Source organism: Atta colombica, unplaced genomic scaffold (assembly GCF_001594045.1).
Source record: "Atta colombica isolate Treedump-2 unplaced genomic scaffold, Acol1.0 scaffold135, whole genome shotgun sequence".
Classification (NCBI taxonomy): Eukaryota; Metazoa; Arthropoda; class Insecta; order Hymenoptera; family Formicidae; genus Atta; species Atta colombica.
The window spans coordinates 923,976-943,034 of NW_017259223.1; the positions used below are offsets into that span (position 1 = coordinate 923,976).

Below are 19,059 nucleotides of genomic sequence, written 5' to 3' on the forward strand. Positions count from 1 at the left end.
CGAGATGAACCTTTAACAGCGTCGCTAGACTCCAACGTGTCGCATAAACTATACAAAAATGAGCGCTCGAAGTTGGGAGAAACGAAATATTTTGGACGGTACGACGAAGAAGCGTTCAACGAAACGTTATATAGCTGCCGCAAAATCTTTGTGTTCCACTCCAATTCAAATCGCTCGCAACTGCACTCGCAAATTAGCATATATTTCATTAACTCATTGCACATCGATTTGCCTATTTCAGCAAACGCCTCGCAAAAGCGATTTCCAGCTACTCGATTCTTTCCGCCATGATAGAATCGACACACAATTAAACAGTTAAGCGATTTGGTCAGCCATTATCGTCAAAAATGTGTCCATCAGCATTTTCATTTCGCGATTAGCAGATGTTGCTTCACGCGAGCTTAATGATTAAAAATCTTGCGAACTTTCATTCCTATTTATTAAGGATTCTTTCCGATTCTTTCATTCTTAAACGCGCTTCTAAATGCAGACATTTTGTAGCTTCTTATTAAATTCTTATAATTTTCACCATATAATTTAGATGTTTTTGAAAGTAACAGTTACTTAAGCCGCTGCGTGACATTCGCCAGGGCAACGGCGAATGCTTGCAAAGCGCTGAATGGATATTGGAAATCCAACGTGTACGCATTGCCATCTATTCTTCCGAATTGCATCACCTGAAACGATATTTTCACTTTAACGATATTTTACACAATTGAACTCGTGGAAAAACTTGTAGAAGATGCACTTGATTTGATCTTACCTGTCTGTCTCTGAATTCGATTTGAAAATTCTTAGCGCTTTCTTGAGTCACTCTACCACCAAAATCAAGTTGATACACTTGACTAGCCTCGTTCCACATGGGCGCTTTGTTGTGCATCACCAATTGTGCATCGCGCCTTATCGCTTCCGATTTGGAACCAGAAATTCCCATTCCTCTCTGCTTGAGCTGTAAACAATATCGATATCGTCAGTATTGTTCTGCGTTTTTTAATGTAGTGTATTTATCGAATATTCCTTCTCTACAGTTGGAAATATTTGCGATATAAACCTTCTGACGTAGTTGAGCTTTCTGGAATGTTTCTAGGTCTCGATAACTCGCCGTTGATGAATCATCTTGAAGGAGACCCTCCTCGTCCGAGCTTTCGCCACGACTCTTTCTCATTCTTCTATTCAATAACGGGCTTGACAAGAGTCTTCTTCGAATTGGAGAGGCCGATGCCGGTCTCTTGCCTTTTTTAGAAGGTGCTGGGCTACTAGGTGAACTTCTCGGCAATCTGGTGAGGATAGTGAATTATTTGCACGCATAGTCCATAATAAATACATGAATGATTCAAATACGAACGAACTTTTTTTTGTGTGAATACAAATCAATTGGTAGATGTATTTACACGAAAAAAGGTTTCATTCATATTTGAACTATTCTCGTATAATAGAAATACATATACTACCTTGATGATGGTCGAGGAGAAGGAGGAGGCAAAGAATGATTATCATCGAAATCGCGAAGTCTCGCAGCAAGACCGTCGAGCGAAGAAGCAAAGGATCCACTTGGACTCGATCCTCTGAAATATAATTAGCTTTTTACTTGAAACTGTTCGGAAAGCAATTTTCTTTTATTATTGTATATATATATATGTACGATCTATTTTGAAGTACTTACTTGATGGAAGATGCAGTAGCATCTAATCGACATGGCTTTTCCCTATAAGCTTCGCGAACAATGTTACTTTCGTTGCGATTATTTTCCTTGCGTTTATCGGGAATCTCATGAATCTCATCTTTCGATAATTCTGTCGATTCGTCGCGCTTTGTCACATCTTCTTCGGTAACTTCGGAATTGACTAACCCCGTTGCCTCCTCCACATGTTCTGGTAATTGCGGCGGAGAGGATATCTGTTCGTTACTCGGAAATATATCGCTGGAATCGAGACTCTTGGACTTGCCACAGTTGCGGAGTCTGGGCGGTTTCGAGCTCGGCTGACTCACATCATGTTGAGGTTTGGCCTTTTTCCGCCGTTTTGTTTTCCGCGACACCAACACTAGCCTCTTGTTCGGCGCGTCTCTACGCAGCATTCGCAAGACTACGTCACATGGGACTAATTGGGCATCCACAAGATCCAAGTATCCGACGCTACAGCTTCGAACTATCGAGTCATTTGAGCACATCGGACCGATACTGATGACTGTTGAAGTTCTATGAACGCCTCGCGACTGTTCTGACCCCTCAATATCGTCACGTGGTTCATCGTCGCTAAATCGCATTAAATCCTCGTCAAGTTTAACATTAGCGAGAGCTCCGACATTCACGTAGCCGGGATTTGTCTTTCCGTAGCACACGTGGCACTTAGAGTCTTTGTGCTTTGAGAAACACTGCGAACACGATGACCCAAAGCACTGATCAATATTCTCCGGGAACTGATAGGAACATGCCGGCGAAACAACTCCGTGTATACCATTCTTATTAAGAACTACACCCGAAGCTTGCCCGAGTAAAGAGCTATTTGAAGGCGTATTAGCGTCCGTCGTACTCGTTCCGGAATTTTGATTATTTTTACTATGTACAAAACTATGAGCGCTCGGCGACATCATTGTTTGGACACCGCTGATAGGATGCGAAGCGGTCAAAACGTTGCTCGCGCACCCCATATTATTTAGACCATTCAGATATACGGTTTGCGCCGAAGCGCAATCGATACTCTCCAAACCGTTCAAAACCGAACTTTGAGAGATATATCGACTGCTCGACGCTTCCGTATTCAAGGCTTGACCATTTTGCATAGACACAGAAATGATATTAGTCGCACAGGCCGATGTCAGGCACGGTTTGTCATCTTGCGAGATTTGATTGAGCTTATTGTTCTCCAGTTCCTTCTTCGTCGGTATGCCCGTTTGCTGATCTGCTAGAGCGTTCTTCATTCTTTGAATGCTGCTGGCGAAATCAGCACCCGCGTTCGAAGTCGCTATTAAGGTTTGTGTGGGCGCGACCGCATTTTTCGGCGATTGTAAGGCCGGTACGTCGCAACATCTCGGCGGATTGTGCCGAGGCGGTGTCCGATAAGTGTTCGTAGGAGCATTTCTGATATTTTCGTAAAGATTGCCCATGTCCTGCAGATCGACGTATGGAACATACTCGCTCTCGTAATTTTCGATTTTTCCTAGCGACGTCGGCAAAGTCTCCGTTGTCAAGAATTGATTTGAGATTTGAGACTTCGGTCGATTCGGATGGTTCAGTCGAGCATTACGAGGAGTCATCGGTGCGATCGGCGGCGGTTGCGCCTCTGGAGTAACTCGCGAGCTTGCCTCCTGGTACGACTCCTCCTCGTCCTCGGAGAACAGATTGGGGTTGAACGTTGGATCTGGACCTACAGGAAAATAATCATACGTTATTAAGCTTCTATAAACTGCAGAAAAATTAGTCATGCAACTGAATTAATATCATAAATTACCAGAGGGCAAATCGTCCCGGAGCTCCGTCATCACGAGCGTCATTTGCCTGGGTTGTAGGTGTAGCAACGACGTTCGATATGTTACCTGACCTAGGTTTGCGGGAACCGAATCTGCCAAGCCGTGAAACTTGAATTTCGTGCCCCAGATGTTCGACGTTACCTCAACCAACCTCGCGTGCTATGAACAGATACGCTCCGTTAGAAATATCCAACGACAACATATACATAGCTACACCCGTTTGTCACGCGAGTAGTGTACGCTCCCTTTGATATAGAAGACTTGTCAAAGTCTGCGCTCGGCATGCAATTCATTATCCCGAAAGATACGATGACGCGATTTGCGTATATGAGAATACAATATTTTATACGAATCATTCTACTCTCTAAATCTTGTGGAATGAAATCTTATTCGAAGAGACTGAAAATTTAGCCTGTTTTGAAAAAAGAGTGAAAATACTCTTATTAAAAAGTACACTTTTTTGAAATAGATTCACTCCTTTGGAATGAATCTCATCCCAAAACAATAAATCTCACTTTAAAAAGAGTGAAAATCTGCCATTCTTGATCGTATTTTCACTCTTTTTTCAAAACAAGCTAAATTTTCAATCTCTTCGAATGTTCACTTCATGGAATTTAAAGAGTAATACAATAGAGATAAATACAAAGGAAAGAGAAAAAAAGAACTAGAGATAAATGGAACATTAATTTTTGTTCTAGAACTGTGCCCTCTAAAAGCAAACAAATTAAAACAAATATAATATAGAAAAAATTTATAAAAATAAAAGAAAATTAGTTACAAAGAAAATAATTTAGCAGAGAGAGAGAGAGAGAGAGAGAGAGAGAGAGAGAGGGGGGGGAGGGAGAGAGAGAGAAAGAGAGATTCTATTACCTCTGGCAATGTATCCACATATGCAAGATCGTTTGTCTTTTCCTCTCGTTCTATTGCTTCGTCACTCGTCCTCTCTTCTCTTCTTTTTCTATTCTTCTTTCTGTAGCGAGGCGATCCGCACAAATCCGCGGTGTCCTTTTCTGTGTCTGAGCCGTCGCTGTATGACGGGCACTGTGACGTATCGTCGAATACTTGCAGAGCCTCTTGACTTTGCGGATCGAATATCACAAACTCGGGCCGGATCTTGCTGGTCCGTCTGCCCTTCAAAAGCGGTACCAGACCACCTAAGTACTCTAAATAAAGGGTGTAACATGGCACAGGCTCTATGGCATGCCTGAGCATAGTGCAATGTAATCGGCTGCCTCCCGGCGGCGGCCTTGACACGAAGCGTCGCAGCTCTCTTGGTTCCGGTACCGAACATCTGAAAAATGCATAAAAACACATATGCATCTAAATGGCGTTCTGTTACATTGAGTTAAAGAGTTTGTAAAATTTTTGTTACCGTATGGTATTAGCGAAAAGAGCGGCCACCGAGGCTCTCAATCGCGGTGGTAACGGAAGATGTTGAACACTTGATTCCCTCGTGAGAGCCGCTCTCACCGCTAGTCTCGACAACAGTTGAAGTGAACCGACTCTTCTGTAAAGAACAATTCAATTCTTTCTATTTCGTTATCTTTTGGTATGTTATTTCGGCAAGAATTATATACTTGAATTGTCGGTCATATTATCTATATATTAAACAAATTAATTAAAATAAGAAGTTACCTGGAGACCCATGCGGCATGAACGCGCGCTCCAGTCGCTACGAAGAGCCGCCTGTCATTGTGTCCCCATGTCAATGCCGATACAGGACACTAAACCACCAAGAAAATCATAAAATAAATTATTTTAAATCGTCAACGAGATAAAAGGAAATAAGTTCTTTTAACATGGACGTACTTGCGTGTACGGAATCTCTGTCGTGTACACGAGAGTACCGTTGACTGAATAAAACTTTAGGAGATTCGTGTATTCCTGCGAACTACCCTGCTCGGACGATTCCTTCGTGCCGGCGATAGCTAACAGTTTCCTGGAGTTACTCCATTCGGCGTGCAAGGGTGGCTTCAGATTACTACGTATCGTAATTGGTGACACGTCATCGAACGATCGCAACATGACAATGTTACCATCGGCAAGACAAACAGCCAGCACGTAGTTCCGGTCATCTGCGCTTGCACATATATCATAAATGCATTAACCGTGCATCATGTTGGTCTCAATCCCTTTCGGATCGATTCTAAAAGCTACGATTAATACCTTTCTGAGATCGATCACACGTTTCATCCTCTTCCATCGTGAATTTTTCGGCACTCCAGGCCATTGACGTAACCCCGGCCGCTAATTGTACCTCCGACACCATAGCCCCGTGAACATCCATTACGATTAACTGACCCGCAGTTGTCCCAAAATAGACCTTTTATCGTAGAACAATGTCGGAGGTGAATAATGTCATTTTATTTCTTTTCTATCGAAAACATTTTTATCGACAATAAAAGGAAAGTTTTTAACTCGTACTAAGTTCCCATCAACGATGATTGAGTATAATATTGCACCACAATGCTAAGAATGCTTCTATTAGGCAAGTACTTGTCGTATCGTGTAAAATACAACTTAAATTTGTGTATTATTTGTCATGTCACAGTCAATTTCCAAATGGCAATGTTCAATAATAATTAGATTTGTATTGAACAAACTTTAAGTTTATTCCTCACAACTTTTTGATACTTCTAATCATTAGTTAAAATATTTGGCGACTATTATAGACATCGATTTATCTTTTCTGTAGCGATATAGTATTTTGGATAAATAGAAAACCAAGAAAAACGTTTTATTAAAACTTTTCTTTCAAACCTGCTGATCGTCCGGGGTCCAAATGCCGCAAGTTATCGTCGCTTTGTCGTTGAGCATTGACGACCAATACCTTTGACCGGCGACGCTGCCGACCAATACGAAGCCATCCTGCAATAAAACATTCTCTGCAAATGATCCTCCGCAGAAAACGTGTGAGCTATATTTATGACGAGAATCGTAAATTAATACATAAAGCTCTAAAGTCTAAAGTATATCTGGACAAGCATTAGAATACTCTTTTATACTGAATATGCAATCCATAAAATAAACACTTCAAAGTAACACAGTTTTTTTATATTTTTGTTTCAATTTAAAAAATGAAAAAACAAATTTTTTTTTATTACATCATAATATTGGAACGGTGAATGAAGTTCGTGTCTGAAGGGAAATCACAGTAACAATCTCAAATAATAGTAACTCACTCTGTAACATATAAGAGCCATACGGCCGTCGTGGGACCAGGAGAAGTGCGTAACAGGTGTGTTTCTGTCGTTGATTAATTCTATACTCCATCGTCCGTCGTATTTGATCCAAACGAAAATTACACCCGAACTGTCACACGAGGCCAACTTTTGATACGGTTCGTTCCACTTAACAAGTATTACCTGTGCAACACCAAATAAATAAACTTTATGAATTACTTTAAAAGATTATTAGTTATAGACAAAATCATCAGTTATGATAAAATTTCAATTGATTGCTGTTGACGTATTGTTTACAAGAATTTTCAATTTTCCATCAATTTATTCCGTTATAAAAACAGTATTTTACGCTGCTCGCTTTAATACGCCGTAAATTCATCTTCGGTATTTCACCTTGAGTCTGTAATTAATTTCATGGGCTCTAATCAAGAGTAAACCTAAGCCTTAATTAGTGCTAGTCTCCTCGAAAATTTTTCAACCTTAATCAAAATATCCTTCTTATATATCTATATCTTGAATGTGAGATAATTAACATAATTAAGAATTAATGTTTCGGGTAAAATTTTGCGATTCGCACTAGTATTCATTAGAAAATTTTGATTAGAAAACATATTTTGATTAAATCGTTTCAAATGCGTGACTTCTTCGATGATATGATATCCCTGAGGATTAGAAGAGATTAAACCAATCCTGCAAGAAAGGTAATCATGAGTGTTTGAAGGGATTAAGCCACTCCGTCAAGAGCGGTAATCACGACCCTCGCTTTTAAGGTTTATCTCGCTGTAGGCTGGAATAAGTTTTGCATGGGGTGAAATCGCGGATACATGCAAGTTACATCCACGCGGTGTCATTGCTCCATCCTCGATCGATTGCTTTCCACTGCGTTTACGAGCGACGGCGACTATATTTTTATCGTGCTGATACGGCAAATAGAAGTTTATCGGAAAATTAATTTATGGATTGAAAATATTAGATAACAACTCATTTCTATCCTATGACTATTTATATCTCTGCGAATATTTCTTGCTCGAGTTACAACTAATCGCAATCATATAATAAACAGACAACTGCAAATTTATGTATTTATAACATTTTTTAATTTATGTAACAACTTATCGTGAAGTTATTTTAAATAAGATACCTATATAATTTATTTTCATACATTTTGTTATTCTTTAATTTGTTATTCTTCAATTTTGTCTTTCGAAAATTAATTTTTTCCACAAATTGCGGAATAAATTATAACTTTTTCTTTATCTTAAATCCTCTTCAGTCACTATTATTTTTCTCCGGACTTTTGAAATACACGACAGATTAATTTCCCTGTTCGTAAAGCTTTGATCGGTCGTCCGGTATTGTTTGAGGGGAAAACGCGGACGAAGTCACCAAGGGTGAACTGCGAAAAATGAGAAGGAGGATACCGTACGTGACGTGCGTGGCGACAAGTTGTACACGTGTGCATTAACCCCATTACACCGCGCGCGCGCGCGCACGTACGGGCGTTGTATGGTATGAGCAAAGAAAAATCGAAAAATTATCAATAAATTTACAGAACAACTTATTCTTCACATGTTGTGCAACTCTCTTTATGATTGATTAACTTACAGATCGTCGCAAACATTTCTTTTCTTGAAATTGTATTTTTCGAAATATACGAAGTAAGGATCGCATTGGCTGTAATAAATCAGAAACTATTTTTCTTTAAATTTAATAAAGTGTATAAACTTACAAACTTACATAATGCTGTAATATCTCAAGTCTATTATTATAAAAATCACCGATAAAGGATTTTATTTATATCAGTTCGAAACAATCCCTGGTGGAAAAATGTTGCTGAAATTATTTCATGTTTTGGAATACTTTTCAATAAAATTTTATAATTTCAAAAAATTTTTAATTTAATTTCACCGATTTTTAACTGAAAAATTCATTTTCGACAAAATTTCAAAAAAATTTCAACAAAATTTTCAGACAAATTTCAGCAAGAATTTCAGAGAAATTTTAGAAAATTTTAGAGAAATTTCGATGAGATTTCAATGATTTTTCAGTTTGTTAGTTGAAAAATTCACTTTCAATGAAGTTTCAACAAATTTTCAGCAATTTCGCTGTTCTAAAACGTGAAATAATTTCAGCGGAACTTTTTTTTTGGGATGTGTTAATCGCGGACAAGAAATTTTGGACAGCCAATGTTTTAAAAAAGTTTCTCGTTCTCTTTTGTGATTTTAAACGAAACTCCATCATGTAGAATTTTGCCGGTGAATGAAATTGCGTTACGATAAGCTGGTCTCGCTTGATAGGAATAAACGGAATTTTCCGTGCGACGCCCTACAGATGCAATAAAATCTGTCTGAGGGTACATTGTAAATTGCAGAGACATGATCGTGCGAGAAAGTCAGGAAATAACGGAGATGGTGCGAGCCTGCTGATCGATAAGAAACTCGTAAGGCCGCTTCGGATTTTCTCGTGAATCGCATGCAGTGTAAGATCGTGGGGAACGTTCATCTGAAGGAACCGTTTAGAATCGAAGACCGTACTTATACAAGCGTCTCTTTTGCACGAGACTTACTAGAACGTTTATTACACTCTTTATTGTGTTTTATTGCAAATTTCGAGCAGAATGGAAAATTGAAATTAAAAACAAATTCACTTATACGTAACTACACCGAAAAGATATACTAAATTTTAATAAATCTTTTGTTTGAATAACGCTAATTAAATATTTATTAAATATAAAGATATATTAATTTTTACAAGAATTATTACTTTGATTAATAATTTCTTTTTATTGTGTAAACAAATATTTATTTTCTGTAAGTAAATATTTAGTTTATTATCCAAATAAATATTTATTTAAAAATTTAGTATTTTTTTCTCAGTACATCTGTATAGGAGATGGCACATAAATTGACGCAGTGCATTTATTTTGAATGCTCTTTCACGTAATCATGTTCAGCGATGGAGCATACTCTACATAGAATTATCAGCTTTTATGCGATGTACGCTACGATCACCCCCACTTTTGTTACACAGCGTTAAACAGCGACGGGGAAGTCATATTTCCCAGCATACATTTTTCGCTTAACCATCGAACGTGAATAGCACTATCCGCTGACTTCCCATGTCCCCTTTATCTACGCTTTCCCTTTATGCGCTTATTGCAGGGTGAGGACGCAATGGCGCGTCTGGTAATTCAACGTAATTGTATTTTCGAACTTGTAAAAAGCACCGAATGAGAAGTCGTTGCGTTTTCTTTTTTTCGTTACGGTCCGTTGAGAGTTTCACGACCTGTAGCATCGTCACGGAAATATATATCTCGTACATTTTGCCTCTTGTTTCGACAGAAGAGGCTGATTGAGAATGAGGAAAATAGCGAAAGGACGTAATTAAAATTATTCAAAGGAAATGCTTTATTGCGTTTCTCGCGATATATATATATGTCTTTCTTTCTTCGTCATTCTTTCGTGCAATCTGATCTTCTTCATTCCAACACAGAGAATGTAAAACCTCGCTATTAATGCGACATGAAATTATCATCTTTTTTATTCCAACATCGTATTATACGCGTAATATAATCCTCATCCAGTTATATTGCAGAAATGTATATTAATAGAAGATGTTGAATTTCTTTCAAAATATATTGCGGCTTTCCGCGCCAGGCGACTTTTGAAAGGGCAGGGAATGATCGTCACGTAATCTTTTGACTGCTAATGCATTGCGGTAAAAGCTGCAGCAAGTGCCGGAGTGCGCCTCGTACGACGAGCTCGTTTGATAAATCAATGATGCTCCTTTCCACACTCGGTTTTTTTCAATGTCAAGGTAACATCACGCGCCACATATCCCATGAGAAATCCTTCGTACTCTTTTTTTTGGGTCAATTTCTCACCCCGTAATTTATGACAAGACATATCGAAATTTACACTTCTCGATACTCTCTTTTCTGTTTCGAGTTTCTTGTATTATGCAAAGACTTCTCGTGCCTGAAAGATGTGCCTGATAAATGTGAAAGAATTTTTTTGAGCTCGTGCGTAAAGTTAAATCGTGCCCCATTCGTTAAATCTACAAAATAATACAAAATAATACAAGTGATAATACGAGTGATAATTTACATGAAACTTTAATGAACATGCAAGTGTAAAAAATTATAAATAAATGAGAAACTCCATAAAATTTAGCATTTCGTTTCTCGTATAAAATATTTTATGTTATCTTCTAATATATCTTCTCCCCCAAAATAACTCATGAATTTTTTATAGAAGTTCTGTAAAAATAGAATCTGTCAATCAATAAACGTTCGATCCCGAATGCCCCCGAAATTGCAGATATTTTAATATATTACATTGATCCACAGTATGCTCCACTGATCCAACCTCACATGCCTTCCCACTACCAAATTCTGCTAGTTTAACAGGAAGCGATCAAAGTGTATTGAGTCCGCGGGATGAATAATTTATAATGTATAATATAATATTGCTCGTTTAATATTCCACGGAGTTATCTTCTAGTACGATACGCTCGTTTTAACAGCTCTATCCGATGGACACGCGTACTTGATATGTTTTATCTCCCAAAGGATTACCGGGTTTGCAGTCTGACCCTGTAGTTACGTTTTCAAGTCTCTTCGGCGTTACTTATACATTTATTACAAGACAGGGACTCTCTGAGAGGCTAATGATGTCAAAGCAAGAAAAAAATTTTTCCGCCGACATAAAAATTTCATCTTTTTTGCGAGTAACGAGACCTACAAGACGGATCTCTTAACTGGGTTGTAACAATAAAATCCAACTTATGCTTAAAAAGTTGCTTGTTAGAATTGTACTATAAGGCGAAGCGTTGGGTGCTTGAATTTGAGTTGGAGTCTGAATTTTTCACAAGCAAGTCATATATGAAATGTTCCTTACTTTCATATGTAGATAGAGTCCTGTCTGTTATTTTAATAGGGTCATAACGAATGATAATTGAATCATGATCCACGAGGATTCAGGGAAAGGAAAAGAAGGGAAAAAAAGAAAACTTGGAAATTAACAGATTCTGTAATTGCGTGTTAGAAAAACGCGGAAATTATGTTCATTCGTATAAGTGACAGTTACTGTACAAGAAATACAGATATAATCGCGCTATTGATTCGAAGTCCAAACGTGGCTGGTACGGCCTAGAACAGAAATAACTGAAAATACACCCTTATCGCAAAGTCACCAGTCGCAATCTAGAGAAATATTGTGTCCTGAATTACGTTAAGCTGATTGCTTTCTTTCGCCATTTGGGAATATCATTTATTTAACGCAGGGACGATATCATCGTAAAAGTGTTCGTTACTTATTTTATAAATAGCAACTGGAACGACTTATAGTATATTCAAGGCGTGCCGTTTCCTATTTTTAAACAACGCTAATGTACATGTAACTCATGTTAACGATGAAAAATAAAAAAAAAGTCGACGTTGCATATAAAAAGACGTTACCGATAGTGATGAAGCAGCCGTCGCGAAAACAGGGTTGAGAACCGCGGTCTTAAAACAGCACTGCGTACCAGATCGATACTACGGCGACTACCCTTAAGCTCTGAAATGTGGACCGAAGTGGACGCAAAATTTCGAAACTAAAGTTTTTCTTCGCCGAGCCATGTATACATGAATTTTGATAGATAAAATGAGATTTCTTTTTAAACAACTTGTTTGTTTGATCGGTAGTCAAGCACGATTGCAAAACTGAACCATCGAAAGTTCCGCTGTCAGAATCTCATCAAATTGTCATCGATCGCGATCGGAGTTTCTAACAGTGGTGAACGGTTTTCCACCTCTACATACGTTTCCGTATCTAGCTTCTGCTGCGCGAGCATTGCAATCGACTTATCTAGCGCGAATGCATAATTTAAACGCGTGTACAGCGTAAATTGACGCGACGTAACAAAATGTAGTCTCGTTCTAACTTTGTACCACACCATCTGACCTGGTTCCCGTTGTCAAGATCGTTTCCTCGTGTGCATTATATGACGATCGCTTTGTACCTGCGTGCCAGTCTTATGTTGATTCCGTTGACTTATTGACTGAGACCCGTTTAATCGGGGCAAAAGGTCCATAGAGTCCGAGAAAGTTAACTGATGAACGTGAGCCGATAACATACACACATACACACGTATGCACACGTGCCGCTATCGTGTTCAGAGCAAGCGCTGATGCCGGAATGCTGATCTTAATTTAATTAACGCCGTCGAATAAATTATCATTGCGCATTAACCTCGAGTAGCTGTATTGTAGCTTGGTTTAAATATACATATACGCCATTGTACACGAGGTCGCGCGGATGTAGAAAAATATCTAGCGAATACCTATAATAAATAATACCTATAATAAAAATTCATGAAAACTTGCACCGTCTCCATAAAACAACAGACTTCATTGCTTCGCATTTTTCACATTTTTGACATGTTTTCCTTGAATAACAGTACTATTCGAAGCACTTTAGCTGAAACAAATATTTTCACTAGATTTCTAGACTTCAGACGTCTCAGCGGGTGGATAGTGAACGTGCGAGAGACGAATTCCTCAAAAGGAACGCGTCAACGTCTCATTTGTCTCATCACGTGAAGTACGCTCGCGACACTTATCCAATCTCTCCTTATTCTTCGCCCCGTTATTCTACAAAGCAACCCCTCGAACAGAAGTGCCTCGTATTCGTAAAGGATATGGATGAGAGAAAGGTGTGCTCTGGCAAGCAGCGTGAGCCTGTATAATACGCAATATATCTGAGAATATACATATATCAGCAGAGAAAATTGTCAGAAAAAGATTTTCCAAGTTTTATTCAGGAAGAAATGGTGCGAGTATATCGTGAAACTCGCAAGTTTCAATTTATCTCGCTACAGATGGCCACCATCCTCGTATAATGATCTTCATATCTATAAGCACTCTGGCATCATGTATTATTTATAGATTTATGGTTGGCAAGCACCATTACTCGCGTTCTATTGTATGTTGAGTCCTTGTTAAGCAAATGCAGAAGCAGAGAAAGTCTGGGGAATGATGAACTTGTAATGATGAACTTATAATAGAAGAGGAGTGAAACGCGGTGTAATAATGCGCGCGCGAGAACGACGGATATATAGCAAATTCATGGGGTGTAACCCCCGAGATTTTAAGCCGGTGATATTAATATTGGAGGAGCCGGAACGGCAGTAGCTTGCCGAGAGTTGGTCGAGCGTGTGCAGACGCCGTTCGTGAAATCGCGCGACTGTAGGGCACCTGCAAACAGTTTGTTAAAAGCGCACCACGGCTTAATATCGATTAAGGGCCACAAAGGACTCCCGGTTTGCTGGCGCGCGTCCGTTTACTACCGATACAGAGATTACATGAAGTTTCGGTCCGATGGAGCTGATGTTACATACAGCAATGGTATATACGAGGATATGTTGCGAAACTGTTAAATCGCATCGACTGAAATATTAATAAACTTTATTTAATTACCGCCAAACGACAACGTCTGTGGGGAAATTTAAATCAGCGACGCATTAGTAATAAATTAGTCGGGGATAAATTAATGAGATGTGAACGATAATGATGGTTTATTGGACAGCATTGCAAATTGACATTCAATTCAATTGAGACAAAGAAAGAGAGAGAGAGAGAGAGAGAGAGAATGTGTGTGTGTGTTTGTCGTTTTATTTATATAAATTGCTTGCGTTTCTTTAACGATTCAATATATCGTTGGCTCCTATCAGCGTCGCGCAATCATCCAATTTCTTTGTCGATTTAACTCACACGTTCTGCAACCGGTTACCGCGGCTCGTGCGTCGAGCAGATAAAGCATACACACTGACTGCTACTAACTGATAACCCTCGTACGCTTCCTTCCGTAATATCGCGAAGCAAAATAGGATATCGCCCGCGTTGAAAGGTTCAATTTCGAGAACCATGAAATTATGATAATATTTGACATTGTTGAGTACGTTGGTTATCACCTAATCTAAATTGAGAAGAATATATTTGTTATTTATAACTATAATTACATGTTACTATATATTATTACTGCTCGCGTTGAAAGATTTAATTTCGAGAAAAATGAAATTGTAATAATATTTCACATTATTGAGCATGTTGATTATTATCCAATAGACACTGAGACAAATTTTTGGTATTTTTAATTTTAATTATATGTTACTATAATTATGATTATTACTACTATAATGTTAGTAATAACAGTATGTATGAAATTTATAGTGTGTCATGTTTTTTGTGACAACTATATTACATTGTTGATTGTCCTAAAAAATATTTAGAACTATAATTTATAGTAATTGCAAATTTTTATAGCAATAATACTAATAATAATAACAACTATAATTACAGTTATTTTTTATTCTCAATTACATATATATTTATAATTTATTGATTGAACTATACATCTAGTTATTATTGCTAATGTTATTGCAGTAATAATCATAATTATAGTAACATGTAATACAAATATCAACAAATTTTTTTCTCACAATCAATGTATAAATTGCCGTTTGATGAAACAAGTCATAAAATGTAAAAGATGTAAAAAAATAATTTTTTTCATGTAATTAAAGTTTTAAGTGAAAATATTGCAATGACTTTATAGTGAGGGAAGCTATGAAAATGCATATAAGCGTCATTGACGCTCAGGGAGAGAAGACCTGCAGGTAGAAATTAAATGTCGGTTTCGTTCAAACAGCTTGAGAGGTTTGGGTGGCGAAAAGTTAGAGGAAAAGCGATACTTGCTTCGCTACGATGCCCTCGGAGATTGTAATTCGCCCTGAGTGGAAGTTCCGCGGCTCTGGTGCGACAATGCGACGTGGTAAAAGTCACTCCTACTAAGCCACGGGCGTTGCCAGTGGCTAACCATCCTTCCTGGTAGTAATTTATACGATCGAGTTGCCATCCTTCGTCCTGTAAATAAAAGGAGAACGTTAGTTAAACTTTCGTGTTATAGCGCGTATAGAAACGTCATACTGTTGATTAATGAATATTAACATCGAATTTTAGCGTGGAGATTTTTTAACGATTTTCTCACAAGAGGCGGAGTCAATTCCGATAAATATCACGGTTCAAAATTTCTGTGGCACAAATAATGAGACCAAAAAGAGTTGTTCCATACAGAACACTGTGACCTTTTTAAAAATACGAGAACCAGAGTTGACGGTGAAATAAAATATCGCTTAAATTTGCAAATAAATTATCTAGTAACTATCTTATCACGCTAGACATTTCCTGAGACTACTTTCTAGGCCTGATTTATTATTCAACTCACGGAGTTTGATCATCGAGTTCAATTAGAACGTGTTACATTTAGCTAAGTATAGAAGTAAGGGATTAGTCGCCATGAATAATCAGGCAGGTTAATTTTCGATATGATCGACTGCTGTATCCTTCGATGTCAGGAAAGCACAAGTGTTCAATTGAAATCGAAGATGCTTACTAGAACTCTATTACTATTCGTCGACACGTAACGTTTCCACTTAAACGTGACAATATTAGATAGCCAGGATTTCAATGCTGAAAAGGGTTTCACCCTCAGACCATTATTATGTAGGTATAATTACTCAAGTCAATCCGAATCCTTAGAAGATACAATATCGAAATATATGCTATATTTTTAAAAGTATTTCTCTCTCTCTCTCTCTCTCTCTCTCTCTCTCTCACACAGGTTTATCTACTACTCGACGCGTTAAGCTTTCTTTTAATAGAAAATCGTTTCGAAAGATACACGCGATATGAAAATAAAATTAAAGTGATATATTTATATCTGTTCTAGCAAAATTATATATATTAGATTTTGGCATAGGAATAATCGCATAAATACAGAAAATATTCAATCCAGATAATTTGCGTTCCCTTTGGCATTCGTCCCATCGATCGATAAGACTCTTATTTCTCCAATTTACTGCAATATATTTGAAAAAGCGGTCGGATTAATTAACAACGTCATTTTAAGAAAGAAATTTATCATTCTTTACGAAGTTTTGAAAAGAAGATTAACGACGTGTTATGAAAAAGATATATTTTAGTAGTGTAGTTCTAGAAACTTTTCACACGATTCTATCAAGATCTTCATCAACAGAATCCTTCTTTTTTATCCGCGATGAAGTTTCCGTTAAAATATTGCGCATGGGATAACTCCGTAAGCGTAAATAAACTGCATCATAGCGTTTCATTAAAATTTTAAACTGGATTATATGTCGTAGGCATATAATAGTTTCTACACGCGTGTTTTGTGATAAACAAAACTTCTCGTTCTACACGTATGCTATCTATGTATATACGCACTGGGATGTAATTAAAGTATGATCTAATGAAGATGTTTTGCGAGGCGGTCTTTTGTAAAATAGATAATAGATAATGATGAGATGAAATATGGGAGTAGATTATTAAAATCATGCTACTACAAAAATCCTCTGAGCACTTTGAGCAGTCTATTATGAACGAAACGAACAGGAAGCGAAAAAATTCGACGGTTCATTAGGGAAAATTCTTCGGATAATTATCTAATATTGGAACAATAAAAATCGAACGAAGATGCCGCCGCGTCAAATCATCCAATAGCTTTAATTATTTTAAGCAATTCATATCTCGTTGATTGCGCTAATTTTTGGACACGATGTCGACATTGCTTCACTTGTGTATGTCAGTATGTTTCCCAAAATCGTGTTGAAGTTCCATCGTCAACCGGTGAGAAACGTTCCATGTGCTGTGATTGATGAGCACCGAGGGTGGTTTTCCCTTTCCTTTTTTTTTTTGAGAGTCATAGAGATATGACAATAGAGGAGAGAGCATAGCAGGAGCGTAGGAAGAAAAATCAGCGGTAATCCAATCTTCGCAAACACGTTGAGAGCAATCCGCGGAAAATAGAGAGGGCTCGGTGGAAATCGATGTTGCGCGAAGACGCACTTTGCGGAACGGCGAACGAGACGGGCCGAGATTTTTTGTGCTGCGAATAACAGCACACGTTGCAGAGGATTGAGAGAGAGAGAGAGAGAGAGAGAGAGAGAATAGCGTAACGTTTGCTTTTTCGAAACGCTTCGATAGAATTTACTGGCGAACAATGGCCGTAGTAGTAGCAGCGTAACGGCTCTCAATAATGACGTTATCGATTCACAATGCAATTCACAATGCGAGAATATAATGGGAATGTATGACGGTGGATTATCTCACGTATATGTCACACCAGCAGGATCCACATTAAAAAATTCGCATCCCAATTCTCACATGGATTACAAACTCGATCTGTCGTTCTCTAACCGGGAACCGGGTTCAACTAGCTGCAGAATTTTTCCCGCTACACAATGGAGTAGCAAGAAAATCCCACTTGATCGCGGCACAAGTTGAGAATGGTCGTTCGTAACGCGCCCGTCCTTCTAATGGATCATTTATCTGCAGCAGCCTTTTACGGTGCCATCCAAAATTTATACTATGTAATAGTTCTCTGACATTTTATATGAAACGGTCGTTGTATACAAACCCGCGGAATATCGGCGTTTTATTATGGAGGTCTCTCTTGTGAAGGTGACGTAGAATTTTCCAGGAAGGTCACAGTATGATACAGTGAATTATTTTATTCTTGTTTTACATTGATAAATAACAAGGATGTAATGATTAACAGTGTTATATTGTGTTTTTGCGAGAAAACGCGGAAGATTTTTATCTTTCGATCTTTCGAAAAGATGACGAAGTGGGTAGTTAACAACACGAAAATAATGGGCAGCGTACTGATCGAATTCCCCTGGGGACGGCTGACTCGAGTGACTCAATCGAATTCACTCTGCCATAAGTCAATTATTTTTCCAGTAATTGAGCCTCCCCACTTCTACACCGTTTTCATCGCACTTCTTCCTGCGAGGGTCGACTTCCGTAAAATCGCCAATTGCAGATTGATCTCCGGCGGTGAATTAGACGACGTGAGGCGTGGTGTGCTTGTCAATCAAGAAATACGACCATCGTAATTAATTCTGATCGATTGCGTCCTGTTTGAGTGTCCGAGTTTGGTAGTCAGATTAATCCCCGTATTTGCCCATGGATATGGGTATACTTAGAATTGGGAAAGTATGAACTGATTATCGAGATAGAGACGAGAGAGTCTTGAAAGAATGTATTAAGACTATACGAACGACGTTTTATATTGACAATTACTGACAAGGAAATCTACGAAAATGTTCTTCTCCAATTTTGATGAATTTTAAGTATTGTCTTTTAGACAAAAAAAATAAGAGATGTTTTATAATAGCCCACACAATCGAAATTTTAGGAAGTACAATAGGTACCCTTTTGAAGAAAATTGGTCTTTATTGTCTTTTGAAAGAAATATCGTTGAAATTATAAGAGAGAAAACAAAATGTTTGAAATAAAAGTTGAATGGTTTTAAGAGTATTATATATATAATAATATTATAATATAATA

General features: G+C 38.0%; 1 protein-coding gene across 1 annotated transcript in view; it reads right to left on the minus strand.

Moving 5' to 3' along the window:
• Positions 1–483: 483 nt before the first annotated feature.
• Positions 484–19,059, minus strand: part of LOC108684476 (tubby-related protein 4) — a 22,623-nt gene continuing 4,047 nt past the window's right edge. Inside the window, exons 2-15 of the mRNA XM_018188812.1 lie at positions 15,388–15,555; positions 6,651–6,833; positions 6,229–6,336; positions 5,635–5,791; positions 5,278–5,543; positions 5,104–5,192; positions 4,841–4,975; positions 4,339–4,759; positions 3,450–3,627; positions 1,664–3,365; positions 1,452–1,565; positions 1,052–1,277; positions 764–949; positions 484–677 (exon numbers count right to left, since the gene is read on the minus strand). Of these exons, the coding sequence (XP_018044301.1) occupies positions 561–677; positions 764–949; positions 1,052–1,277; positions 1,452–1,565; positions 1,664–3,365; positions 3,450–3,627; positions 4,339–4,759; positions 4,841–4,975; positions 5,104–5,192; positions 5,278–5,543; positions 5,635–5,791; positions 6,229–6,336; positions 6,651–6,833; positions 15,388–15,555 (4,050 nt within the window). The 3' untranslated portion in view covers positions 484–560. The remainder of the gene's footprint in view (positions 678–763; positions 950–1,051; positions 1,278–1,451; positions 1,566–1,663; positions 3,366–3,449; positions 3,628–4,338; positions 4,760–4,840; positions 4,976–5,103; positions 5,193–5,277; positions 5,544–5,634; positions 5,792–6,228; positions 6,337–6,650; positions 6,834–15,387; positions 15,556–19,059) is intronic.